Source organism: Tinamus guttatus, unplaced genomic scaffold (assembly GCF_059628265.1).
Source record: "Tinamus guttatus ecotype Peru unplaced genomic scaffold, ASM5962826v1 Tinamus_guttatus_pri_ptg000259l, whole genome shotgun sequence".
Classification (NCBI taxonomy): domain Eukaryota; kingdom Metazoa; phylum Chordata; class Aves; order Tinamiformes; family Tinamidae; genus Tinamus; species Tinamus guttatus.
Genome location: NW_028288793.1, coordinates 67,340 through 94,828, shown reverse-complemented (window position 1 = coordinate 94,828; position 27,489 = coordinate 67,340). Strand labels below are relative to the sequence as shown.

The 27,489-nt window shown below is 41.7% G+C and overlaps 2 protein-coding genes across 3 annotated transcripts; both read right to left on the bottom strand.

Annotated features, from left to right (window-relative positions):
• Nucleotides 1-125: 125 nt before the first annotated feature.
• Nucleotides 126-21,154, bottom strand: CSDE1 (cold shock domain containing E1). The gene is made up of 20 exons (XM_088526855.1): nucleotides 21,014-21,154; nucleotides 16,941-17,366; nucleotides 11,736-11,934; nucleotides 11,369-11,478; nucleotides 10,897-10,989; nucleotides 10,259-10,356; nucleotides 9,993-10,074; nucleotides 9,559-9,687; nucleotides 9,248-9,373; nucleotides 8,096-8,308; nucleotides 7,675-7,815; nucleotides 7,381-7,539; nucleotides 6,660-6,767; nucleotides 5,852-6,027; nucleotides 5,301-5,413; nucleotides 4,447-4,566; nucleotides 4,006-4,184; nucleotides 2,825-2,988; nucleotides 1,931-2,063; nucleotides 126-1,438 (listed from the first exon to the last, which is right to left on the bottom strand). The coding sequence occupies exons 3-20, from the start codon at nucleotides 11,932-11,934 to the stop codon at nucleotides 1,391-1,393; spliced, it is 2,391 nt and encodes a 796-aa protein (XP_088382981.1). The 5' UTR covers nucleotides 16,941-17,366; nucleotides 21,014-21,154; the 3' UTR covers nucleotides 126-1,390.
• A 1,652-nt stretch (nucleotides 21,155-22,806) lies between these two features.
• On the bottom strand, nucleotides 22,807-25,165 carry SIKE1 (suppressor of IKBKE 1). 2 transcript variants are annotated; one of them, XM_088526853.1, is made up of 5 exons: nucleotides 24,961-25,165; nucleotides 24,780-24,885; nucleotides 24,519-24,661; nucleotides 23,331-23,444; nucleotides 22,807-22,941 (listed from the first exon to the last, which is right to left on the bottom strand). In XM_088526853.1, exons 1-5 carry the CDS (start codon nucleotides 25,117-25,119, stop codon nucleotides 22,840-22,842), a joined length of 624 nt encoding a protein of 207 aa, XP_088382979.1. In that variant the 5' UTR covers nucleotides 25,120-25,165; the 3' UTR covers nucleotides 22,807-22,839. The 2 variants fall into 2 exon arrangements, with proteins under 2 accessions (XP_088382979.1, XP_088382978.1); XM_088526852.1 differs by having other exon boundaries at nucleotides 24,780-25,165.
• Between the last annotated feature and the right edge of the window lie 2,324 nt (nucleotides 25,166-27,489).

Sequence of the window (27,489 nt, the reverse complement as noted above, 5' to 3'; positions counted from 1 at the left end):
GCGTCAGCGCCGGAAGGGCCGGCGGCGGCGCCGCCCGCGCGCGCGCGCGGGGAGGGCCGCGGGGGGACGCGCGGGCGCCCCCTGGCGGCGCGGCGCCAAGCACGACACGGGGCGCGCGGGGAGACTTTGTTCAAAATCAGTAAAACTTTATTCTATTTCCATTCTTTGCCATTAACAGAAAAAAAAAATTGGAGAAAGCAATGTTTGTTTTACAAAGATAATGCATCTCCCAGAGAAGAAAACCCTAAATTGAGAATAGAGGTAACATGGAGGAAAAAAAAAACAAAAACAAAAAAAAAAACACAGTACTGCCCTCTATTCAAAGAAAATAACTCCTGATCTTTTTGGTTAAAGTAATACTTAGACCAATCATTCAGTTTTCTTGCTTGATAAAGTGTGACTGGGGAAAGAGGGGGAAAGCAAGGGGGAGGTGAAAGGGGCCAGGGGAGGAGAGGGGAAAAAAATAAAGCACACAGACATCAACTATTTCACCTTGATGAAAGTCTCAATACAGCTATGGAAAGCCTAAGTATTTATTCTTTTACAGTACACTGGGTGCTGGCTGCAAAAAAAAAAAAAAAAAAGAGGAAAAAAAGGTATTCACTTCAGGCACAACTTTTTTTTTAAATTTAAATCAGTAAAAGAAACCGGGTTTAGAAGCTGCAGTGTTCAAAGCAGCAGCAGATTTGTGCATTGTTTTAAATATATTTAAATTACCACACTGATGGCACACCTCAGCCTTATGAAATTCTGCACTGCGTGCACTTCAGAACGCTACAAAAATAGGTCTATCCTGGAAAGAGACTTTCTTTGAGCTCTAACAAAAATTTACTGGCTAAAGGATTCAAATGAAATATGAAAACAGTGTAACATTTGGCCACCTACTTATCTGAATGTTCATACAGATTTTATATAAAGTTGAACATATTCCGCACTCATGTGGTCCTCAGAATTTGAGCAGAGCGAGCAGAAAGTGACCTTCCCCTTGGAAGGCAGGAGATAAAACAACTGAACACTAAGGCATAGTAAAACCTTGGCCAAAATAACAAAGAAAGCATAGGTAAGTGTAGTGCAGAATTCCATAAGGTCTACCAGAGTAGAGCATTCTATAATGTTTACTCACATAGGCAATGAAGATTTGCAGTTACCAGTTGCGTTAAATGCACCATTCAAAACAAGCTTCTAAAATGTGATACTATAAGGCGCCACCTTAAGTTCTCCAGGCTGCAACTGTGCATAATTTTAAAATGGTTTCATAAATTTATTTTAAACATAACATGAAAAGGTGTTAAAACTGATGTAATAGCTTCTTAGAATTTGGAAGGGATGAATTCAGTACCCTTCACCAGCCCCCATCACTCAGTCGTACTTCAGGTATGGGTTTTGTGAATCAGTCTATAACACCAGCCTGGCGAATCTTTCTCTCTGCACCAAATCCCTGCAAGTAAAGAGGGGGAAAAAAGATGATTTTCAGGTCCAGGGTCATGCTTTTAAGCAAACTTTCTTTTGTTCCAACCAAGCGCAGCATGAGCACATTTTTAATTAGCTACATTTGTTTCCAGAAACAAATTCAGTAACAAGAAGGCAACCCTGAAGATGCTGTGTTTACCCTTTACTGTCCTAGATACAAACACTGCTTCCAGACATAGTAATCTTTCTGCACTTGAAGTGATGACAGGATTTCATGAGAAAGGCAAGTTTACATACAGACATTTCACTTATGAATGTGCCAGCAAAAGGGTTATAGAAGAAAAAAATACACCAGGATACGGGTTATGGGCACAAGGCAACTAACACCTGGATTAGTTCACTAAGAATTGAATTGAGCACGAGATTTCAAACAGCTTAAGACTTCCAACAGAGGAAGCAAGGCTATGTCATCTAAGCCAAAACAAACTGCAGTTCTGCGAGCTAGACTTATCTCACATACCTTTGAGTTATCCGGCCCCTTGGGCTGACGAAGAACTGTTAGACGAGGAGCATTGGCATCATCCAGGTTAATGCTCTTTAAACGATTGACAAGTCTGTCAGGACGTGGAGCAGCAACAGCCTTGGCGCCTTCACTGTAAGACAGGCAACCATACAGAGCAGGGATGACTTCCCAGAGATAGTGTAAGCTGTACCTAATTCATGGTCATATTCCCTACCAAGACATTAGCATAGTTTGGCTTGTTTGAAATCAGAACTTCTGTAAAATGCCAGACGGCCACCTTACCATCATAACTAAGAGATGGATTTTGATATATAGTAACTCAAAACAATATTCTCCAGTTAATACTAATGTGTCTACAACACCTGCTACATTTGTTCCCTTGGACTGAACCAGCAAAAGATCCAGGCTGTGCCATTATGTTTTGGCAACTCACATCTCTGGAAAGAAACCGCTTGTCATACCAAACACATGGTAGGTCAAATAAAGTGCCTAACAAATTTTCTGTTTAAAATGAAAGATAGAGGCTTTTCAGAAAACAGGTGGCATTACGTATAATGCAGAAATTGCCACAGGCCACTAACTACCTACAGTACTTCATTGAGTTTTCCTATCATTTCTTCTTTTCCAAGCAAAAAACTGCCCAAGTCCCTACTATTTAGAACTTAATAGATGAAAAATGAACAGACAAAACAACAACACTATGGAATTAAGAAAAGCTGAGAGTCTTGCTGCTGTGCTGGCCATACTCTCCTGCGAGAGGTTCTCACTGAAGCCAGTTGAAATTTAGAATCCCACTTCCAGGAAGAGCTAGTTTAGGAGCCACATGCATGCTAGCACTAACGGAGAAGTCAGTGTACCAGATGGATGAACAGTTTAATTCCAAGTCCTCACCAGACACGCCACACGTTACAGGCACTGCATTTCCCTGTGCGCTGGTTCAGGATTACTGAGAACTCCACTTCATCCCCAGCCTGTAGTTCCACACCATCCTGAACTTCTTTGACATGGAAGAAGAGCTTTTTGCTGTCACCCACTTCATAGTTAATGAAGCCAAACTGAAAACAATACAACACATGGTTATTTCTTTCACTTCTATCCAAGAAGATGTAACAACATAATTGCACTTACAAAGAAATACCCCACCCACAACGCTTTGAAAAGTGCATGCAGGCTCTGTACCAAAGACGACATTTTGGCTGGAAACGATACTTTTCAGTGCTCAGCCACCTATCTGACTTCTAAAGCCAAGTCTACAGACAAGTTCTGAATCCCAACAAACACCAGCAGCAGTATTAAACTGAGAAAGCCACTGCTGCAGGTCTTTTTTTTTTTTTTTTCCCTCCTCTTCTCCCCCTCCCCTTGTCCCCCACCACTATCTCTAAAGTTGGAGGAAACAACTCTGCTGTTTTGCCTGTATTACTGATATGAAAGTCCAGCTACAAGCAAAATAGTAGACGGAAGTACCTAAGGCAATAGCCAGCAAAATCCACCTACCCCTTCCCTAAGCGACTATGGCTTAGGGCTCCAAAATTATTATAAAAATAGAACACTCACAGAAATTAATTCCAATCATTTTACACTGCAAGTGGCTAGGACAGTGATCACCTTTCATATCCCTTCATATTTCAGATTGACTGCAGTCACTGACTACTTAATGCTGTGAAGAAGCCTCTTCTAGTAGCACAGCATACAAGCTTTTTTTTTTTTTTAGCCCCTCCTCTTAAGGACATTTTTATTTATTTTATTTCATACGCAGGAATAACTAGCTAGATCAATTCTTACAAAAGCACAGAACAGGACAGAGCAGCTCCTCAGAATCAATCACAAAAGGAACTGCTGCTCAGAAGTGATTTATCAGCACCAAAGCTCTAGCTCACCTTGGCTGAAACCACATTATGAGGATTTACAGAAATCAGTATGTGGGCTACACAAACATCTTTCTCTAGAACAAGAGTGTGAAATGGCCATAGTTTGTGCACAAGTGAAGCTTCATAGATGGGGTGCTGGGTTCTCATGTGCTCCATGCCAGCTCAGTTAACACAGATCTTGTCTTCAGAGGGGTATTCACTCACCTGATCTTTCACACACTCCACTGTGGCTCTGCGGAAAGGTGTGATGTTAACAGCCATTGTCTGCCCGTTTTGACCCAAAACACAGAGCTGAAATTTTACTGTTTCTCCCTTTTGCAGACAGTCACCTTTGTTTGCCATTCCAACAATTCCAAATGGATAAACCTCTCCTTTCATCTCACCTGGAGGGCAGGAGGTGGAAAAACAAAATAGAGTTTTATTTTTAAACCAAGAACATATAAAGTGTATTCCCAATACTAGATACGATAGTTCTACTGTTAACAATACAGTGTGAACATAACCCTTAGCATTTCTATTCACAGTTCATTAAATTACTAATCTTATTCTGCACCTGAAAAGGGAATATGTAGATTTACCTTGAGCTTACAACTGTATTTACTACCATCATTAAAGCAAGTATCAATTATAGGTGAGAAATCTTACCATCTTCCATTACTTCAATCATGCCCTGGTATTCAGTCTGGGTGGGATCTACACTCCGCAAAGGACGAATGACTTTACCAGAGTAAACAGTTGGATCAGCTTCTTCGGTGATCCCGTTCACTGAAAAGACAGAAACAGAGGAACAGAATGTTCCAGTCATGTTAAAACAGAGTAGCAAATCAGTCTTAGCCAGAACCCTTTCCAGTTTACACTACAAGACTGCTGGTATAATGCACTATCAGCCAGTAAAACTAGAACAGCTCTAATTCAGTAATATTTTGTGAGCTTTTCTAGTCAACAAAACACAATTAGGGGGCTGCAGGCAGGAAACAGTAACTTCCAACAGAACTAAAAGCCTTGGAACATGAAAGAAAAATCAAAGGATTTTCATTCACTACCACTGCATTCCCAGTTCCTGGATCGTTTTAATGATCCAGTAATCATTTGCTATCCTTTAAGCTTATAAATTCTTTCTTAAGCCCCAATAACCACAACTTGCAATTCCTCGTGAAGCATTCCTTCTCTGAAGGGCAGCAAAACAACTAGAATTACTAAATTAGGTAGTTTTATCACAACATCTCTCCCTTCAATTAAAGGCGAAAAAGTATGATGAGGTCCCAGAGGTTGCTACTGTCTACAACACTGTTGTTCTGCACAGATTTTCTCTTCAATAACACAGGAAACAGTTTTCAGGAAACCTGTTACTCAGATTAATGCTTAGTGGCCTTAACTAGTGACCATATTAGGAAGCCTCCTTTTGCACTGGACTCCAACTGTAAAGAGATCATTAGTAGACTTTACCATAAGGACCTTCAAAGACCCTTTTAAGGAGAAATTACCAGATACAGTCTTACCTGCATGTGTTTTGTTCACCTTTTCCGCACTAACTTTGTTTCCTTTGCCTTTTGACAAGCTGTATTCAACTGTATCTCCAAGTTCCAGGCTATCAATATCACCACAGTATTCACTATAACAAACGAACAAGCAAACAAAAATTATAAGCAACTTTCCTTTAGTTCTATCACACTAGTAATGTTTTAACAATTAAATAGGGTGATTGGAACCCACCTAACTGGCCCCCTACATTTTCAATACATTCTTACCCAAGAAAGTGAAACCTTTCAAATACACAATTTTTGAACTGTGTTTTTTAAGACTAGAACAAAGCCTTCATCCAGAGGCCCAGAACACACTAACAGAAAAATATGAGCCAGTCCAAAAGAGATAAAAAATGGACTTGAGACACTTGATCCTTTAAATGTGTGAATCCTGAAGTGGTTAACAGGCCTCTACCTACAGAAAAATAAAAAGGGAGGAGAAAAAAAAGACACCCACACATTCCCAAAGCAAAACAAACACCCCCAAAACACACAAGACAGCAAGAAAGAGTGAGAGACAGATTCACCTGTAATGAAAAAAGATCTCCTTATCATGATTGGCTGTTTCAATAAATCCAAAGTTATCTTTCAGGGCTGCCACATATCCCAAAAGCCTCTTAGAGCTGTAGTTGCGTCCAAGCATTCTGACAGAAACAGCCGTTTGCAGACCGGTTCTCTTCACTTCGCAAACGCTGAACTCGACCTGTTAGATATGAGGATCAGCATCAAGGGGGAGAGAAAGAGGAAATAAAAAGGCCACCCCCTACACACTGGAACAACTCTCATCAATACCCACATCTCCAGGAAAGTCTTATTCTAGCCACTTGTCTCTCAGAAACAAGTCAGTCTTGACTTTCACTGACTCACTAAACAGAGCCTATATGCGATTAGGCTCTTTGCACACATTTCTTCAGCACTATTAGCCCACAGCGAGCATGCACCTAAGTTCAGCTCACCTCTGTTTTATTTTTGTAAAGTAATCAGTGCTTCGACAGCATGGTTCCCAAACACTAACTGTTCTTGGGTTGCCCTTCCAGATCTCTTGCCACCTTTGCCTACATTTGTGTGCCAGGCTATTTTGCTCACAAGGATATGTTCTCCATCTTCAAAAGCTACCCCAAGGCACTACTTCCATCAATAGGTTTTAGGATATTTTTTGTAAAAATAAAGCCACTAAACCTCAGGACAGAGGCATAAGGTTGCATTATGCAGATACCTTGTCCTTCATTTCTTCTGAAGGAAGAAAAAAAAAAAAGGCAACAACAAAGCAAAGAAAAGCTCACATCTGGCAACACACAGAAAAAAAATCCCAAAGATATACTTAGTTCTATTTGCCTTATCTCCTATCTGGGGATTAGTAGATCCTTCCACATCCTTGGCCTGGTAAGGAATGGTCAATTTTACTCCACAGTCATCATAAACGATTACTCCATCCTCAGCTTCCTAAAGACAAAGCAAGAGAATTTAACAATTGGCACCTTATTTGTCAGTAAATTTACTGCACACAATCCAAGCACAGCTCATCTCAGTCACAGAGGTTTTTCAATAACTGCTCCTCAACTGGTTTAAAAAAGTAACAAAGAAATCAACTCAAAGCAAGCAGAGTAACAAATGCAAAGCTTGAAGTGACATATATAAAAATTTACCTTTTTCCTAAACAGTACTTTTAAAGTTAAAAAGTTTGACTACTTCAAGCATTTATTGAAAGTTTAAATATTTGTCATAGTTTAAAAGAGCACAAAACTTCCTCTAGCCCTAGAAATATCATTTCAGCCAATTAAAGCATATTCTGCAGCAAGGCAAGGAAAGGAGTTTTCCATTAAGGTCCTGGAAAATATCCTCAAGAGCAGCATCATTGCAAAGCAGCAGCCATGCTTTTAATACCCCGTTTTGCACAAGTTAGTTTTAGCCAATCCTGTCATTAGCTATTCAGTCTATTCCACATTCATAATAATAAGCAGTACTTCAAAAATACAATTAGACATTTTGAAGAAGCAGCCTCAGTTTCCAAAGTAAGAAATACACAATATCTACTTCACAAGAGCAGCAATGTTACCTTCTCTTTGCCTTTATTGGGGCTACTGGCTTTGGCTGGAATGGCTTCTTTGTCTATAGTACCCACAAAACGGTGATCTGATTGAGTGTGGAAAGAAACCGTGCCCTTTGGAAGTTTTTTAATCCTTATAGCATGATTTCTTTGTGCAGACAGCATATCCTGAAAAACAAGATTGACCAAGTTTTAAGGCAGATGGCAAGTGTTTGCTTGTTTTTTGGTTTTGGGGCTTTTTTTTAATTTTTTTGTTTTGTATTTAAATTAAAGTTTAGTTTGCAAATAGATTATTTCACTTACAGGAACCACAGTAAACTCTACTTCATCAGAAATATGGAGTTGGTTTCCATCCATAATTTCACTGAAGTGAAAGAACATGCGAGCATCCCGATCAACACATTTAATGAAGCCAAAGCCATCTCTCATTGCTGCAATCACACCCTGGAAACAGGCAGATGGAAACTTCATCAGAATTCAGGATTTGCTACTACTGAAGCACACTGCTTGAAGAAGACATCTGAGGACTTCATTGCATAAAAAGTGAAGATGCTACCATGTTATTTACATTAAATTACTGTTAAAGACAGTCCCAGTTCCCCACGTACCACTCACCTTCCGTTCACTTCAGAAATCACAACAGTAATAATAGTAGCAAATAGTTTAATAGTAATAATAGTAATAAAATAATAGAATTGCTTTTAATCTAAAAAGAGATACTTGCCATTTCTCTAGTTTCATTTGTAAATTGGAAAGTATTGGGAAGAACCTCAATATTTGTGGCTCGCTCCAATTTGTCACGTCTATCTGTCGAAATATTGAATCGAACGTGGTCACTTTCCAGCAAGGTCACCTTGGATTTTGTATCTTTGTCTCCAAATGGAAGTTCTTTAGGAATCACGAAGTCAACTTTGATGCGGCCAGGTAATGGGTCATTCTAGTAGCCAGGCAGAAATATGTAAAAAACAAAACAACAACAAAAAAACAAGCACACACAAATGCATTCCTGTTAGTTCACTTACAAAGCTCAGCGTTCAAAGCTTTAAATCAGCCCTTAAAAAAAGCCCTTGCTGAGCTGCATGCCCCCATGTATATACTTGGGAAAGGAAGGCACCGAGCTGTACAGACACTCCTACACTACGATATGTCACAGTCATAATTTAATCTGGTTTCTGTCTATGTATCAAATTCAGAAGTTCCCGAGACATCAGTTTCAACATCATCACAGCAAAACACTTGGAAATACTAAGGCTGGCCAAAGTAAATACTGAACAACACCCAGTGTCTGCTGGACTCAAACCACTGTTTTATTTTTGGTTTTGGTTTTCTTCTTCCCTCTCTTATCACTACTGATTTGTTAGTTACAAGCTAATTACTGTTCAAGGCCAAATCTGAAGTGTTTTAGCACCAAATGTGTATTACCCAAAAAAATAAAGAAATAAAGATCAGTTTCAAGGACTAACCTAAAACTGCAACACTTCTAAAGGTAGAGTCTCTTTTGTGGTTAAAAGAAAACAAACAAACAAACAAAAAAAACACTTTCAAGTACTTTCTCTCCTTTCCACTGTACTTTTGTCTTAAAAAAGCTCTAACCACCGCCCCCCAAAAAAACCTCCCTTCAGAAGTATCTGAAAGATTAAAAACAGAACCAACGTACCATTACCCTTCGTTACCCTAATTCCTGCCTCTTTAACCTTTAGAAGAATTACATAATGTGACTGCTACCAATGGCTGTTACAATTAAATTCAACTTTCTCCTTTGCTGTGAAGTGATGCTTATGCACAGACCGTTAAAGGGGACCACGTTTCAACTATTTCACTGGAATTCCTGTCAGCAAGCAACACATTTCGAATCTCAGAAAATACTGAAATTCACCTGGTTTTTGAGGGGTACTTTTGGAATTACTTTGGTTACAGTTCCTTCAAAATGTTCAATGCTGATGTCTTCAAAAATGACTGTTCCTTGAGGCAGCAGTCTTACATCTGTTGCAACTTCTTTACCCTAGAAGTATAAAGCCAGTCAAATACCCCAAAACAAGAGGTAAGTTAACATACACATTCCAAAGAACCTCCTCCCCCCTTTCTCACAAGTGACTTTGAAGAAAAAAAATATATTAATAAAATAAAAATAGCTGTCCAGGTGTGTTCTAGAACCTTGTCTTCAGTTTTTACTGGATTTCGTCTTACATTTCTGTCTTTGATTGTAAACTCCACATCATCACCAGGCTGTAAGGCTTCTAGGTCACCTTTAAATTCACTATAGTGAAAGAATATCTCCTTCACGACATCACCCCTCTCAATAAATCCAAAGGCTTCCTATGAACAGAACAAAGTGTTTAATATATTGCCAGAGAAGTTTACATATTATACCAAATTAGACAGTTATAAGTAAGCACAATAGATACGTCAGAGCACACGCAGCTACCATACAAAGACATTATGGAAATACTAAAATTCTGCTTAAGAAAGGCAGTATTACACATCAAAGATGAGGTCATGTAAACTTCTGAGTTGCTGAGTTTACACCCTCAGCATCAAACTCTTAATGGATTTTAACAAGCCAAATTTACTGCTTGGAATAGCAGCTCTCTAGAAAGCATTTCATCCTAAGAATCACTTACTTTCATGGCACAGACTACTCCTTGACAGCGGGCTTGTTTCTTTTTTAACAGCATAATGTTACGAGCACTTACAGCACCAGTACTAGAGGGGAAAACAGAAGGAGAGAAAAACTGATAAGCAGCTGCAAACTGGAGTCAAAAAATAAAATTGTTTCATATTTCATTTCAAAAGAGTTTCTGTTCTTGGAACAGCCTCAAACCACTGCCCAATCCCAGACTGACCAAGTATCTAAGTATATACAGAGTTAAGAAAGACAATAACTTACTGTTTGTTTGTATCGATTACAAAGTTAATTTTATCTCCAGTTTCCAGCTGTACATTTCCTTCAACATCCTCCGGTGTGTAAGTCAGGTAAAATACTTCCTGTAAATTAATGTTGACTCATATTACTCTACTTGCAAAATAAACTCTTTTCAAAGATTAACAACATTTTGCTTAATAACAGTATCTGCTATTAAAAAAATGATTTTAGTCAGAAAATGGAAACTGATAGAACAGTGCATGCAAAAAACATTCTTTCATTCTGCAGTTTTGATGAGTCCCTAATAAGCACCTTAAATTGAAAGTTTTGTACATGGCCATCTTTAAATATCAATTTCTAAAGGAAACATTTTGAACTTTTCGTATAATCTAGCTTCATTATCCTTTACAGCAGAACAACTGTTTATCTCTGCATTAATTTCTCAATAGATATGGGCAAGCAAGTTGTCAAAGTAACATTTGTTTGTAGTAACTACTGCAGTTGGCATTTTTACATAAGAACTGTAACTTCTTTAACTTCTTAGTCAAATTGTAATGTCATTTGTCTATATTAAATTGTGCTTTTTGGTTTGTTTTTTTTTGTTGTTTATAGACCACACTGATGGATCAGTCAAGAGTTGAAGTAAAATGCATGAGCTTTACCCCATTACGTTCGTAGCATACACTCCCTGTTGGACTCTGACCCGGGGCAGCTGGAGATTTACTCTCTAAATTGTGAGGAACAGCGCACACAACCTACCAGTCACAAAAAAAAAAAAGAAAAAAAAAAGAAAAAAAAATCCATTGCTAGTCATTTCAGGAGCAGCATTGTGCCATACAAAAATTTCAGTATGCCCTACTATAGACTCAGGGATGCACTTTGCACTTCAAATGTAACAAAATGGGATGGGATGCCATGCTGCAAAGTTTTTAACAGAGACTATCTGTTGACTCTGAGAACTGCTTAGAGTCAAATAAAAGCTTGAACTGAACCTCTGCATTTTTGCTAGTATGAGAAAGATATATCTCAGTATGACTGAACAGTCTATGTATTGAATAGGCATGCTAAATGAATCTGCCTTTTTGTACTGAATATAGAAGTTTCATATAGAAATTAGACATCACAGCCACTAACTTGTCCATTTATCCGTTCTTCAGGTAGTATTTCTGGCTTTATCTTCACCAATTTAACAGCAATGGGCTTTCCAGTTCGGCGATCAGAAGACACTTCAAACTCAACATCGTCTACAAGACAATCAAACATGATGACATCAGCATAAGCTGTTTTAAAAATAAGTAATAATTAAAACAAACAAAACAATCCAACAACAACCCTAAAAATCCTAAAAAAAACAACACCCACCCACCACCACACACAGTTATCTTCACAGTAATTCTAAAAAATTAAGAGAAAACGCTGAGTTTGTGAGGTATGTTATGCTTCTCTACAGGTTGAAGAGATGGGTCTTGACTCAGCCAAGATGTCCATGTTGCCCAATTACCTCCTACTTTGAGCTCCTGTAAGTTGCCATTATACTGTGAACAGTGGAAGAACAGTCTAGCTTGCCGTTCCGAACACTGGATAAATCCATAAGAGGTCAGCAGTTTTTCTATAACCCCAGTCTCACGCAGCGCTGCCGAAGTACCATTGGGGTACCCGTTGTGTCCATTGTTGTGGAGAAGGTTTGGATCAAAGCTCATCTGTTAAAAAAGTAACAACAGTAAGTTCAGTAACTGAAAGATTTCAATAAAGCAAACTTATTTTCTTCATCTGCCACACAGCAGGATGAAAGTAACAAATAAAAAGACCTGAGGATGTTATTGTAGTGAATAAACTCTAATGACTTTTGTAATAAAATAAGAACTTTGAAGCAGCCAGGCTTTTATAAAATTGTTATCCTTTACATTTAGACAGGCAACATATTTATAAAATTGCTCATCCCCCTCCCCACCAAGAAAACCCACAAAGACTGAAATAAAGCTTGCTTTGAGCAAGAAAATATTCTGACTTATGATCCAACAGTTATGAAATAACAATACTAGACCTGCAAAGCTTGTCTCCTAGTTCAACTCTTTAGTCTTTCAAACATAGGTTTTTCTCATTTTTGCACACTTATGGAAATAACAACCAAAATGAAAACCTCAAACTAATATTTCAGCAGTAGAAGGTTCTGTGAGCCTCATATTACTACTCTAACCCTAAGCAGTGTAAGGTTGCTAGAGCAATGTTAGGGTAGCCTTACACTACTGGACAGACTATGAAAACCTGATTGGAAAATAGCACTGAACTTAAAGCTGAAATCAACTGTAAAGTAACTTCTATGTATAAAATCTGTCTTCCTTTTCAAGGTGCAGAAACAACATGAAGAGTTTCAGAATTTCTTTTCAAGCACATAAGCTTTTGGATATGCAAAAATGTCCTTTTTAAAAGCACCTATTTCCATTTACAGGTTAGCAACTAACCAGTTGAAATTCATTATTCCACACCAAACAGTTTAATGCAAGAAAGACTATTCCAAACAATACACGGACACAGCCAACATGCATCTTGGAATACAGTGGCAAAGGGTTTTACTTGCTACAGTGTCCAGTGTATTACTGTGGAAGCCACATGAGACCATGTTTGCTCTGTTTTGCTGTCACGTCAAACAGAAGAGATTCAAAACCAGTGAACAAGAGAAAATGCTCCTGAACAACTTGTAAAAGCAGTATGCTTTTTAATGCAACACAGGCATCTAGTTCCTCAAATTATTGAAATGTATAGTTCAAGCATGCCCTATTACTGATGCCCTGTTTGGCGATAGGTTCAATAATGATGCCAAAGAACAGAGCTAAACATATATTGCCAATTTCTTTTAAAAACAAAAAATCACAAGTTTCCCACTAATGGAAACAGAAAACACTTGTAATATGTATTTAAAAAAAAAAAAAAAAGAAAGAAGTAAGATAAACAGAGTTCTGAGCTCCATGAGAAACAAATGAGAAAACATAAAGCATCAGTCCTCACACCACTGTCCACAGTTTCAGTTAGCCTGCAATCATTAATCTTAAGTGGAATGGAGTGGGGAAGGAGGAAAAAAAATAAAAGGCATCGGAGGATGATGGTGGTTAAAACATACTGGTATTTGTTAAGGGTGAAACTGAACAATACCACATTATTTCATTTTTTCCCTGAAACACTTCTACCCTTGTGTTATGGCTTACATTTTGTTTCATTTGATCCTCAAGGAAATGATGTGTTGTATCAAAGTACATTTAGGCAGAAGTGGCACTGACATTCATTCCACAGGAGGAAATGATATTTTTAGGTAAGATTTTTTAAAACAGTTTGAATGGTTTCAGGGAGAAGGTACTTCAAAATTACTCACGGAGGACTGAATGCTTCGCACTTGTTGAAAAAGTGTAGATAATAAGAACGTTCAAGAGTGAAATCGTATTTACAAGGTAACCAACCCTATGACTCCCCATGCTACTGAAACGTGACAGATGTGCAAACAGCAGCCCTGACTTACAGATCTCTGATAGAGGGGAGTCCTCTTCAGTTTTTTAGAACCAGATGAGGTAGATGTAGAGGAAGAGAAAGATAATGGAAGAGAAGGTGGGGGAGCTGCTGGAGAGGGGAGAGGATCTGATGACACAGTAAAATGGTTCTCCATCTCATACAGCTGTGATAACATAGTACAGGGTTATAACTAGTCAGTAGTTCCAAAGCACAATTTCAAGAATATCCTGTTAATCATCCCAAATCTTTTAAGGAACTCAGTGGACTAGCAAATCTGTTACAGTTTCTGCACTAAGCACCAAATACTTTCCTGTTTTACATGTCATCTTTCTTTCCACCTTTAAAATCAGTCACACTAATATAGCTAAGTACTTCACAAAAGCTGTAACAGTAGCAAAGATGTGCGCACACACAGCTGATACAGGAACAATTGCAGAGACATGTTCTGTTCATCAAAGCTATAAGACAAACTACTGAAAGTCTAATTTAGCATCTTTTTCACTATTATGCTTTTTTCCACATACTATAAGCTTTTGAAAGAAAGGACTGCCTTACTGCCCTTTTCTCCTCATACTTAAGAGTAAAGGCAGAAAATGTTAAACAGAAACGTTGGTTATCAGTTCATTAAGATTATACATTAGTACTTTCACAAAACCAAAACAGATCTCAACACCGTTGCTGAATACAAATACTTAGTTCACTGATTTGCATTTATTATTAGCACCATCACATATGCATTTATCCAAACTTGCAAATCTCAGGTCTAGTAACGTTCAGTGCCATATAGCAATTCTTGTACATGAGCAGGTAAATTGAAAGAGTTATATAGAGAACAACCTAACCCTCTGGGAAGGCTTGAGGGTTCTGTTTCCTCTCAGATTTCATTGTTAGCTTTCCATGCCTAACAAGCTTTCCTGCATCTAGAAGGGTAAAGGCAAGACCAAACTCCAAAATTTACAAGCACCTAAAGATCGTCATAGAAAGTCATGTGTGATGACAACCTCTTTTCCCTGCATCTCTGTGGCAGCTTCCAGGGGACCTGCAACCTAAAACCATCTTAATTTGCAATTATTGTAATCCTTAGCCACTTTGCAAAACATACAATAGTTTTGTTACCAGCTTACAATTGTATACATTCAGCCACATTTGGCAGTGCTAAAAAACTTTACGTTCTATTTCAGCACAGAATCACAGCACCAATACAGAATCATAGGACCGGTAAACAAACAAACAAAAAACCACACACACACAAACTGGCAGTTTACAAATATCAATTAAAATATATAATTCCTACATGGACAGCTGCTTCACAGCTAAAGTTAACCATATTTTTTGTCACTACAGTGAAACCAATAGCCTCCACACTGCCACGGAACGAAGCAATGCACTGCATTGCATAAGAACCTCATCTTCTAGAACAACATAAATCAATGAACACAGAAATTTTGTCTGCTTAGAGGGACATGAAAAGCCAAGTGTGTTCATCCTAACTCTTACCTATTCTATATTCTTATTCTACAATTACTAAGAATAAAGTTTTGGGATACTATACAAAGCTATAAAACTGGTAAAAACCAATACTCCTATATGTTATAAAACACTAACATGTCAAAAAATACAGCAAACCATGAAGTCACGAGCTGCTTTAGAACCCTGGAGGACTCCAGCCCATAGCCCTGCTCAAAGCAGGGCTTTTGTTAACATATTTTTAACCACAGAAGTTCCAGAGCTGTTCTGGGTAGCCTGCTGCAGCGTTGCAATATGCTCCCAAAAAGGTTTTTCATGATGGCCAGCCTAAACTGTTAAAGGGTAAAAGCCACACACTGCAATTCTTTTAAGCAGTGGGTTCTACTTAAAGGACACGAAGATTTTCTTGGGATGTCTAACAAAAATGTCAATATAAACAGCTGGGAAGAGTTACAGATTAATTCCTCTCAGCGAAAAGTCTAAACTTAAAGGAGGAGGAAAAGAATAAATAAATAAATAAAAGTAGTTTTGTAGAAGTATGTTTTGAACAAGGCAAATCCTAGAACACTCCATGTATGAGATACCCTTGTGGGAAGGATGTATTTGATTTTATGCTGATTCAGAGCTTGAAACCCTCTTCAGAAACAGTGTAGTTTTGGAAACAGGATGGCTGGGGAAAGGGATCATAATGCATTACCTATTTCCAGGTGAGTAAAAGGCAAAATGATTAACCCATTCTGAAAGCTTTTATCAGTGTGGCAAATACATTTTGAGAGTCACTGACAAAATGGTTGCTTTATGCCTCTGAAGCAAGAAAAGTACACAAACACCTATCTGCCATGCTAGCAAGGACATTAAGTAACAGCTACTAAAGGTAGGTTAGTTACAGGAAAAAAAAAAAGAAATCCACAAAATAATTAAGTTCAGAACGGTCTATACTAAGGCTAGAAAAACACACTGCTATAATCTCTTGCTCAAATGCAAAAGATGCACTAAAAGCTCTCAATGCATCATTGCATGAGCAGTCTGGGGCTCAAGAGGCACCAGCAGTATAGCACAAAGAACACTTGATCTATCAGTTAAAGTCTGGCAAATTCAGACCAACCAGAGATATACTCTCAGCACAGCACTAAAAATCCATGTAGGGGGAAAAGATACGGCCTGATAGTTTCAGCAACCTTTCCAGCTGTTTACCATAGTTCTATACTTGTTCAAATTGAACACTGTAACAGAGCATAAAAAAAGAGTAGTACTGTCAATTTATATGTCTCAATAAGAATACTGCAAAAAACTGTACTTTAAAAAAAACTTCTCATAGAACGTTACAGCAGAGCAATGTTCAGAAACACCACTTGAGTGGACCTACAGTGTAGCAGCTATATACTGGAACACTATTACTAGCTATCTGTGCTGTCCACTGCACAAAGTTGACCTTTAACACGGCCAAAAAGATTACAAGAGTAAAAGTAATGAACTCCACCAATGTAACAAACATGTTAAATGATTGATTTAAATAGAACCAACCTGGGGGAGAAGGGGGGAAAAAAGAAAATAAAGAGCAGTACTACTGTCCATTAGCAATAGAAGCGTCAGTAATGCTTCTATTCCAGGGAAATAAAACAAGTAGTACCATACACAGTTGCTATTATCATCTTACAAAGAAACATAACAGTGGAGAACTTCTGTAAGAATTTGGCTTATTATACATTATGGCTCTTTATGCATTGCACACACTAACCTCGCAGTGATAATCAATTATTGCACTTTCAGTAGTATTAGCCGATTCTTCTGTTTCAGCACACGTTTCAGAGGACGAAGACTTCAATTTTTTTGTTTTGTTTTGTTTTTAAAGAGGGGGAGGAAAAAGAAAGAAAAAAAATAGCAAGAAAAAGTGATCTATCAAGCTAATAAGGAATACAAGTGCTGCTGCCCTGGGCAGTTTTATACAGCACTGGAGAAAAAGACTACTAGCAGCGTTGGGACGTGCTCTTTTGAGGCTGTTGAGTAGGCACAAACTTCTTGTTTCAGATCAAGTGTTGTGTCTTCAGTGTAAGTTTCCTCTTCTTTGGTCTTCTGTTGTTGTTATGACGTGGTATGTTCCTTTCCTGATCTGAACTTGAAGCAGCAGTTTCAGGTGGTAAATTCTGTTTTGTTACACTTCATACTGCGGAGAGAGAAAAGACACACAGTAAGTATAACTTTAAAAGAAGATTTATTATATTTCTACCACCAGATATATTGCCTTCACCTTAGTATATTCATGCATTTTTATTTAATGCAAATCTTAGCCCTCCTACTGATACTCTCAACAACTTTACACATCTGTCTCAATTTCATCAACAAATCTTCAGCACAGCAATGGAACGGGGGAAAAAATTACGACAATTTAAGTTTTAAAAGGTAAGGCAATGATTAGCAATACCTAAGCCTCTCTTGATTTTGCCTAAAAAGATATAGGTTCTTGATAATGCCTAGAAATATTGTATACAGGCATAGGACAGAATATAACCAGTGTCATTCTCTGGTCTTTCAAAGCCTTGTTTGCAAGGCACGTGTGTTAAGTAACACAGAAGTCCATCTATAAGTAGAGATAACACAGAAGCTGCTCTGCAGTGGTGAGTAGATAATATTTCTCTCTTGATGTTTTGTAGTATTGCTTTGTTTTCAAAAGAAAATTGTGCAGACAATCTTCTACCTAGAACTGAAAGAATCAGAAAGGTTTATAGAATCAGAAAGAAAGGTTTCAAAAAAATAAAAACAAGCTTAGATTTGAGCCTGATGTTTACTCAATAAATAAAAAAAAAGAAAAAAAGAGGGGGTGGATTTTTGTGGCCAGAAGCAGATAAGGTAGAATGACAGGCAGTAGTCTAAAGGCATAAAGCATCTAAGCAAGCAACTCTGATGGGTCCACCCTGAGCGAGCAAAGACATGGACGAAGTCTTCTTTCCAACTTCTGTGGGAAAGTGAGTTCCACTGTTTACAATGAATTTTGAACTCTCTTTAGAGAGCCAAAAGCCCAAACTGAACTTGAAAAAGAATGAAGTGATGCAGAGAGAACGCAGAGATAGTTAAATACTCATCACAGTGAAAATACTGACTGCTGTCAAACACTGCAAGTAAAGTTTTTGTCCCAAAAACTGAGGGCTGTATGCAGACTGATCTCCCACTTTTCACACGTATTAATCTTTCAGTGGGGCCTCACCCATATGAAATACATTCCTTTGGTCAACACTCAGGACACTTTCGGGTTGCCCTCATCCAGCTTCTCATTTAGTCTATTTGATTCTGTGTAACAGTCTGAGAAGAAAATGTATTTCAATGCAAAGGCTGAAAATGATTTTTTCTTTTTGCTTTGGAGCTGCAACCTTTCAACCTTTTTCATACATATTGTTTAACAACAGTACCCTTCCTTACCATTATGCTGTATCAACAAATCTATTATATATCATCAACTATAAAGTAAATGAAATCCTAAAATATTCCCATAAAACTGAATTTTTCGCAGTGAAAATTCTGCTCAAAGTGTTCTTCTTGTTAGAATCAAATCAGAAAAATCTTAAGTTAACAGCCAAGTCTATTATACATCAGTTTTACCCACACCTGATTTAATGCTTATTACACTGAGTTGATAATTGTTATAAGGTTACAACATTTCCCAGAAACAAAATGTAGGAGTTCAGCTTGGTTTCTTCTTTCTCAAAAATCTTTTCCCAAACAATCCCACGAGATACTGCAAATAAAAGAATCAGAAAAAAAAAAAAGCAACTACCACAGAAATATGTCACCACTAGATTTTTCTCATAGCTCCCTACAAGAGGAGGCAACCCTTATCACAATCTTGTTTAGAAGAGTATCACATTTTGCACAGCATTTCACATCACTAATGAACTGTCCTCCCATGAAGTTCATGATTAGAAATCTACTGGAACTGTAACATACAGCATGCTAAATATTTTATTTTGCTGGCCATGGCACACGTTCCATTTTCAAAGACATAATCGAGGCATCGCTTCTGCCCAAAGACACCTAAAGCTAATTTAATCAGGTAATGGAATGAAGCACATGCTTTCTCCTTAAAAGCTGTATGATCTGCTAATATGATTAGTTTGCTACTTTTGTCATTAAAAAGAAAAAAAAAAAGGTGTCAAGCAAGTGTAACAAGTAAAATCAGTGCAAGTCTGCCCCAAATTCCTTACTCAGTTACTATAAATACTCCTCCAAATGGTAAACAGCCCAAGCAGCTGTCCAGTCCCCAAGTCACATTGGTCTCAATGCATTTGTATATTTACAGCTCAAAGGATTAATGAAAAGGCAGTGAAGAGAGAAAGCTACACAAGTGCTATTCCTGAAGAACTACAAGGTTGGATTTTATTAAGCAATGACAGGTTGTCATATAAGCGTGTGTTTTCTGCTTGAAACCATTTATGTAGCCGATTGGGAAAACCTGTCAAACTACCGTAAGGTTTCTGTTTCTCATTTTCCTCAGAAGAGCAGGTACACGATTGTGAGAATACATATTTTACATAACTAACACATGTGTTTCTAGAAGTAGCCATCTTCTAGATGACTAAGATCAAGTTCAGCAAAGATCAAACACTATTTTCAGCACAGGCACCATGGCGATGAGATGATACCTGGAGGTTAACTTACTCCACGTCTTTACAGAGGAACCTCTTGAATATCAGAAAGAAGGCCAAACCCTGGACACCCGATCAAAGCGTAACAGCAGCAAGGTCAGCTGTCAACACCGCCTGGATGGGGCAGTCGCTTTTAGATCAAAAGATGCAGGTGGAGAGAAGGGCTAAGCTCGCACGGACACCTGCCGAGCGCAGACACGGATCGGGAGCTGGACACGGTGCAGACGGCGCGGGAAGACGCGCGCTGTCCCCCGAGGGGCCGGCGGGAGCCCGGCGCTCGCCTCAACCCGTGCGGAGCGGCAGGCCCGGCGCGGCCGAGGCGGCCCTGCGCACTGCGCTGCCGCAAGATGGTGGCTGCGGCGCGGGCGGCGCCGAGGGGCGGCGCCAGGACCCCGGCCCGGCGCAGGCCGCGCGCCGCCCGCGCTGCGACGGCGGAAAAGGGGCCGCGCCGGGCGCGGCGGCTCCGCGGCCGCGGGGAGAGGCCGGCGGCGCCGGGGGAGGCGCCGCCCCGCGCACAAAGGGGGCGATGGCGGCCGCTGCCCGCACACAAAGGGGAAGGGGGCCCCGTCTCGCGCCGGGCGGGGCTGCGCGCGGGGCATGGCGGGAACCGAGGTCCGCCCAGCCCCCCCCTCCACACCGCACTCCGGGAGCCCCCGCGCCCCGGGGAGCACGGCGCCTGCCGGGACCCGTAGTCTCCTCGGCGAGGCCGCCGGCCAGGCCGGCGCCTCCCGGCCTACAGGCCCCAGCAGGCCCCGCGGCCGAATGCGCCGCGCGGGACGCCGGGAAGGCGAGTCCCGGCGCCGCCCTGACCGCCCGGCGCCGGCGGTCGGGACTGCAGCTCCCAGGAGCCCCTGCGGGAGGGCGTCCGCCCGCAGCACTCCGGGAAACGCAGTCCGCGCGCCGCGGCGGCCGCGAACCCCGCGGCCGCCAGGACTCCCTCCCTGGGAGCAGCGGCCTACCCGGCCGGCGCCCTTCGGCCGCCCGCCCGCCGCCCCCCGCGCGGCCAGGGGGGAGCGCGGAGGCAGCTTACCCCGCCGGGACCGCGAGGACAACAGGCGCGGGGGCGCGCGCTCGGAGACGCCCGCTCCCTCCGCCGAAGGATCCCCGGGACTCCCTAGGGTGCGCGCGCGCCGTGTCCGCGGCGGCGGGCACCCCCCCCGCCCGCCGCACTCACCCCAACAGCTCAGCGCCCCCGCTCCAGCGCCGCCATGAGCAGCACGGCACAGCACGTAGGAATAAATCCCGGCCTCTCGCGAGAGCCTCGGGGTGGAGCCGCGCGTGCGCCGAGCAGCTGCCGCGGGCTGCGCAGCGCGCATGCGTGCCCGGCCGTTGGTCGGTAGAGCGGCGGGCGCGCGCCCCGCCCCGCCTCCCCGCGCGCGCGCGCGCGCCCAACGGCGCCGCCGCCGCCGCTCGCCCCGGAACGGCCCCGCGCGGGGCTCTCAGGAACGGCCCCGTGGGGAGCAGCCCCGCAACCCCTTCAAGTAGCACCCCGGGCCGCGGTTATGGAGCCACAGGGATGAGGGGCGGACGAACCTTGAGCCGTCAGCTCCGCCTAACCCTCATGTGCCCTGAGCTGCTCTGTAGGAGCCGTTTTTGGGTTTGCACCGCGACCGTCTCAGACGACACGGAGTCCCCCCAAGCACCGTACGCAGAGCTGCACTGCTGCGAACCGCAAAGAAATGCGGGGACCGAGAGGGCTTCACTGCGCAGACAAGGTCAATGCAGAGCAGCTTACAAAGGCTGAACTACCACCAGGATTCATACAACTGAACACACTTGAGAAAAGACTACCCACACTTACTTTTATTCCCTATTTAAAAAAATAAAGTAAAATATATATATATATATATAAGGATAGTCCTGTACAGATGACCCTCTTCTCTACCAGAGCATGTTTCCGTGTGTTCCAAATGATGGCAAAGAAATGCCACCTAATTTTTCTTTGTGTCTTAGGCCCCAGATCTAAATCACCTTCTGCATTTACCAAAATTATCTCTTGGGAAAGAATGGCTTAGCACTTTAATGCTGGAAATGAGAGACTTCATGTTTGTGAAGGATCATCTTTTGATCACCACTAAGAAAGACAAATATTTATATATAAAATACTGCAATATTGATAAATTCTTAAAAACTGCAAGTCTAAGGTTAACTCTATATGAGATTTTACAGCAACTATGTAACACCTGCCATTAGACTTACCTGTGATATAATACTAAAAACATGTTTATATGGTTGGTTTTGGTTTAATTGTTTTGAGCCCGACTTGAGCTCACCCTTCCTGAGGCCCAAAGCTTAGTGGGAAGCCAGACAGCTCTGATCTGAGTGTTGTGTTCTCTGCAGGTCTCACTTTATTGTCTTGAGAAAAGAGCCTCTGACCAGAGCTATCCAATATCCACACACCCTGCAGCGCAGATAGAGCCAGAATGGGTTTACTCACATAAAAAAACACAACACTGGGCAAATACAGTACACTGATATGCAGAGGTGTCAGAAAGGGCTGTTCATTCTGATTTTCCCTGCTAAATCAAGGCAAAGTATGTCCCTTATCTGCTACTCTCCTGATCTGCTTCTAATAAACTGTTTATTTCCCAGTAAGAATGTTAACCCAGCCAAGTTATGTTAGGTATTCAGGAAAGCAAAGTATGTGCCTGCCATTTCCAATATGATTTTCAAATAATCTCGTTTCTATCAAATGAAATAATTAAAATGCTGTCTGCATAGATGGAATTCTTGAAGTTAATCCAAATCAACATTTATGAGACAAAATAAACTATCGCAAAGGAGATCATCGCAAACACTTCTTTTTTAAACATTTATATGCTGCACTTGCTGACTGGCAACACAAGCATTTGCCATCACAGCATATATTTCCAGAAAAAAATGCTGAGAAAATAGGCCACACATGTTTAAAGATAAAACATACATACAAGGAAGCACCTAAAAGAACAAAACACCAACCATCCTTCCTTGGATCAATTCCTGGTATTCTTGGAAACTGAATTATTTTGTGACCTGAGCGTCACCATCAGGCAGATCTTCTTTTCCCACCTCAATAGATTCTTTGCTGATTGACAAAAGTTCACGGAGTTCTTTGTTTTCAAGCTGCAAAAATCAGTATTTTTGCTGAAACAAAAAAGATCTACTTCACACTTAAAAGAATATAATCTTTAACAGCCACACTCACTGACAAATTAATAGAACACTGTTATTGTATAAATAGAAATAATTCAGCACAAGCAAGAGGGGGCGTACATAGCACATCTTTTACTTCTAGTTTTAAACATAATAATTAAAAAACTACTTTAAAGTAACAATTTTCCTTATTCCTACCCACCATATTTGAATGTTGTATATCCTTGGCATATATAAAACCCCAACCCTCTCTTCCTATATCTCTATCTTCTATTAATGGAAAGCAAAAATGCATTTGGGGGTAACTCTAGAAAATGAAACACCCTGGATCTAACCTTAGCAATTATACCACCTCTTACCTCCAACTGAGCTAGTTTCTCTTGAACTTTAAAGAACTGATCATCATCAACTTGAACAGCTTTTCTCATCACTTCTCCCATCTCAAATATTCTGTTTATTTGACTTTCAATTTCCTGAAAGACATAAAAAACAATATATTCAATACATTCGAGCAAAAGCAATAGTTCACTATCCCTATGAATCTTTTTTAAAAATCGTGATTTTATACTCGTTTCCTTTCTTTAATTGTAATCCCCTCCTTCAAAACACTTTTCAATCCTTTCCAAATTATTTTAAGATGATAAATGCACCTTTACTTCAGCAATCATGAAACATCACTGAAAAGTATAACAGAATTGCATCAGTCAGCAAGATATAAGGCACCATTACATACTAAGAAGGAAATTGTTTCCACTCTGACAAGGACTAAAACAACAGATTCAAGTGCAGATGATACAGTCATTATGCAGATAGCATTGTGAGGCACTGAAATGGAGGCATTTTGGCAGTACTAGAAAAAATGTAACTTCTGAAGAACCAAGCAACACACAGAGGCAACGAATTGTCACATTATCAGCACAAAGATTTAGGATGGTTCAAAATCCAATTGAAGAACAGCAGCAAATAAAAGATCTGACCAGGGCAAACAAACTTGCTGTTTTCTAATCGCTCGTATACATGTATTTTAGTAAAATCCAAGCTTTAACTGTAAAAGATAATCAGATTTCCAATGTTGTTATTTGTAGACACTTAAATGTAAAACAGGCAGGGGTTATCTCGATGCACATCTCAGAGCGAGATCACGGCACCTGACGAGGAGGAGGCAGGCTTTTGGGCACACTTTTATACTGTTGCACCAAGGATCTTGATTGCTTTGAAGTGATGATTTCTCAAGAACTTAACACACTGCAGCTTAGAGAGACTTAGGAGATTCTTCTCCCTTTGTATAAATGATTACTGAACGGTAACAATAGCACCACTGATGCACATGCCCTGTAAAGCGAGAATAGAGACATTAAGCTCTTCCCAAGGAGTTTAAGACCCAAGACACATACAACAAACCATCACTTGGGCCTTGTAAGGTTTATGCTCTTCGGTGCCCGTGTGATAATTGCCACAACCTGTATGTTGTCACAGGAACGGGACAAAAGGAAGAAGGAACAGCTCACCACTAGAGCGCCCGGCATCACCCCCGCCCGCTCCCTTACCACACAGTTATCCTGATGAACTTCCAAGACCGGCTCCGTCTCTTCCCGCTTCCTCCCCTGCAGCAGCTGCAGCATCTGCTTCCTGTACTTGCTCATGATGAGCTCCAGGGCGTCCTGGTGCTCCTCCAGGGAGATCCACAGCTCTGCAGGGCGGAGGGCGGCTGCCGCGAGCGGGGCCTGGCGCTGCCCCCGCCGCTCCGGGCCGGGCCGCCCGGGCCCCGCCGCTGCCGGCGCCGGGCAGGCCGCTCAGCCCGCACTCACCCCTGTTCTCCCGCTGCAGCTCGCGGATCTGCGTGTTCTCCTGGGGCAGCAGCACGTGCGGCCGCAGACGGGGCGCCCCGGCCCGCTCCGTCGCGCTGCTCGGGCCCTGCGGGACGGCGCTGTTAGGCCCGGCCCGGCCCGGCTCGGCTCGGCCCGGCCGGCCCCGCCGCGCCGCGCTCACCTTCTCGGCCGGCGCCGCGCCCGCCTCCCTCATGGCGGCCACGCGGCGCTGCAGCACGGCGGACTGGTCGATGAGCGACTCGGCCGCGGTGTCGTGCTCCTTGAGCCGCTCCAGCAGCGTCCTGGCGTCCGCCAGCACCTTCTCGATGGTGCAGGCCATGGCGGGCGCGGCGCCCTCACCGCTCGCGGCGCCCCATGCCCGGCAGCGGGGCCGCGGGCGGCGACCCAGGCGGGAGGGCCGCGGCTCTCCGCGCCGCAGCGCCGCCCTGCGGCCGCGGGCGGCCGCCTCCGCGTGTCCCCGCGCCCCGGGATGGCGCCGTGGGCCGCTCACTCGGCAACCGAAGAGCTGCGGCTCCGGCAGCCTTCTCGGTGAGGCCGACCCCGCTGCGGGAATAACGTTAAAAAGCGAATCTGAATCACATGGATGTCTTAGCCTTTCTTTTGTGTTTGTTCACAGAAGGCTAATGCCGGCTGTTTCCCCTCCCCGGATCTCCAACACGCCTGCAGATCCCCAGGTGCTCCTGACCAAACAGGGAGAGTCCAAATATTCCACAAAAGAGGGACTCGAGATGAAGAGGTGCCAGCTGAGGTGCTGTGCAAACGCAGTGCTGCTCTGTGCACAGGAGGGCACACGTCCTTGACCCAGGGGAGTCCTGGTTATCTATTTAAATACTCCATTAAACAGTCTGTGATAAATTCCGGGCTCAGATCTGTGGAGCTGTCATCTTATCTAATACTCTTGTTTGTCTCTTTTAACAGTAAACATCCTCTACTCAAGTTAAAATAACAGAAGCTCAGTAGTGCTGACTTGCTTCTTTGTTATTTATTTGCTAACTGCGCTACTGTTGGTGATCTGCGATGTCCTTGATGTTCAGCTCAACTTTGTGTCACAGTGCTTTCTTATTATTACCAAATTTATTAATAGTTTCAAAAATAGTGTTTTAATTTGAGTCTGCACCAGTACAGCACCAGAAATTTCAGTTCGTATCCGTAGGAAACCGACTACAGGAACATGTCTTGTTCAGTATGAAGCATCATTACACCTCAGCGCCTCGAGAGCATGTCTGAATTTCTGTTTTTGGCCCATTCTGTTCCTTATATTTATACTTTCCTTCAGGCATTTGGTCTGTTTGGTTGTTTTGTTTTCCTTTAGCGATGGATGATAACCAAAGTTTTCATGCCAAGAGGTGACAAGCAAAGAGGGACACAAAAGGGACATGACTGCTCTATGAGACTTCCATGGCAGAGTGAGGTCAATCCCTCCGGACACTGTGACTGCTTGAACCAAAATGAGAATGAGAAGACGACAGAGTTTACTGTGCTAAATCCACACAGCGGTTAGTCTGTGTTGTCACTCAGGAACTGGGCTCATTCCCTCTCCAGAAAATCTTTTGACATAAAATCATTTGTTCAAATTTGAAAGGGTAGTAGAATGAGCTAGAGTGGCACCAGGGCCACAGATCAGATCCCAGGAGGACAAAGATCCTTGATTTAAATGCTGGGAATGCTTGTTACCAAACTTGTAGCATCTAGCAACAGAGCTTAAAGAAATCAACAGATGCATTTTCTGTGTATTGGTGTATTTTAATTCTTTTGCTTCTTATCATATCAGCTCTGTATAAACTGAAGAGAATGTATAAATTTGGCCTCTCAAACTTTTTAGTGTTTAACTTCAATTCGATTAAACACTTATGTATGTGTACAAAGTAAAAAATGAGGTTACAAGAGGTTAATGCTTTAATGCTTTTAATAACTCTTAACCACATGGCTGTATTTTGTCAGACAGAGCATGGATTTGGTCTAGCAGGAAATGCTCATGCTAGATAGCAGCATATTGGTGCTCTCCAAAACAGTAGAGCTGCTAAAGAACAAAAAAACGTTTCTAGGCCACCTCCGAAAATTCATAAGCAGTATTTCTCTTATGGATTTTCTGAGCAGGATTTCTGAGTATAAGCTCACTAGGTGAATCTAGCACAGAGGAGGAAAATCTAAAAGGAAAGGATTCCTGGCAAACCAGAAGTATAGGAGGAGTGACAAAAAGGACTGGTAGTAGTTTCTCCGTGTGGGTCAAAACGGAGCGGGTGGCAGTTGTGCAATTTGTGAGGCACAAGGTATTACATGGAGATTTGAGAAGAGTTCGGGGACTGCTGCTCTGGATGTTCAGACTATGTGCGCCGTGTAATGCTCTACACTAACCCAAAAATTGACAGTGGAGCAAATAATGGTTAAAAATGGATGGAAGTGACCTGTAGAAACATCTGTGACAGAGGTTGGAGGGCATTTATCTCTCTCTCCTGCCCGCCTTGCAAAACTGTTGGATTGTTTGCTTTTACAGTTAAAGGATGGGTTTAACATAATTATCAGTTTCTGTGATGATTTCACAGGTACTGCGTTTTACAAGATCTGGAGTACACACCTTGTAGACTAGAAGACTACAGGAATCTTCTTCTACATCCAACCCTGTGCTTCAAGGTAAAAAACTGCTGCATAAAACAGAGAAATTCTGTCACAAACATTCTTACCAAGAAAT

What these genes read in the sequence shown, in the direction of transcription:
- CSDE1 (XM_088526855.1), bottom strand. Translation starts at nt 11,934, where the DNA reads ATGAGCTTTGATCCAAACCTTCTCCACAACAATGGACACAACGGGTAC. An exon ending in GTAATCGATACAAACAAACA is followed by an intron (nt 10,075 to 10,258) that starts GTAAGTTATTGT and finishes TTTCCCCTCTAG; the next exon opens with TACTGGTGCTGTAAGTGCTC. An exon ending in GAGTAGTCTGTGCCATGAAA is followed by an intron (nt 9,688 to 9,992) that starts GTAAGTGATTCT and finishes TTCTGTTCATAG; the next exon opens with GAAGCCTTTGGATTTATTGA.
- SIKE1 (XM_088526852.1), bottom strand. Translation starts at nt 25,119, where the DNA reads ATGGCCTGCACCATCGAGAAGGTGCTGGCGGACGCCAGGACGCTGCTG. An exon ending in GCTGCAGCGGGAGAACAGGG is followed by an intron (nt 24,662 to 24,779) that starts GTGAGTGCGGGC and finishes TCCGCCCTGCAG; the next exon opens with AGCTGTGGATCTCCCTGGAG. An exon ending in AGAAACTAGCTCAGTTGGAG is followed by an intron (nt 22,942 to 23,330) that starts GTAAGAGGTGGT and finishes TGATTTTTGCAG; the next exon opens with CTTGAAAACAAAGAACTCCG.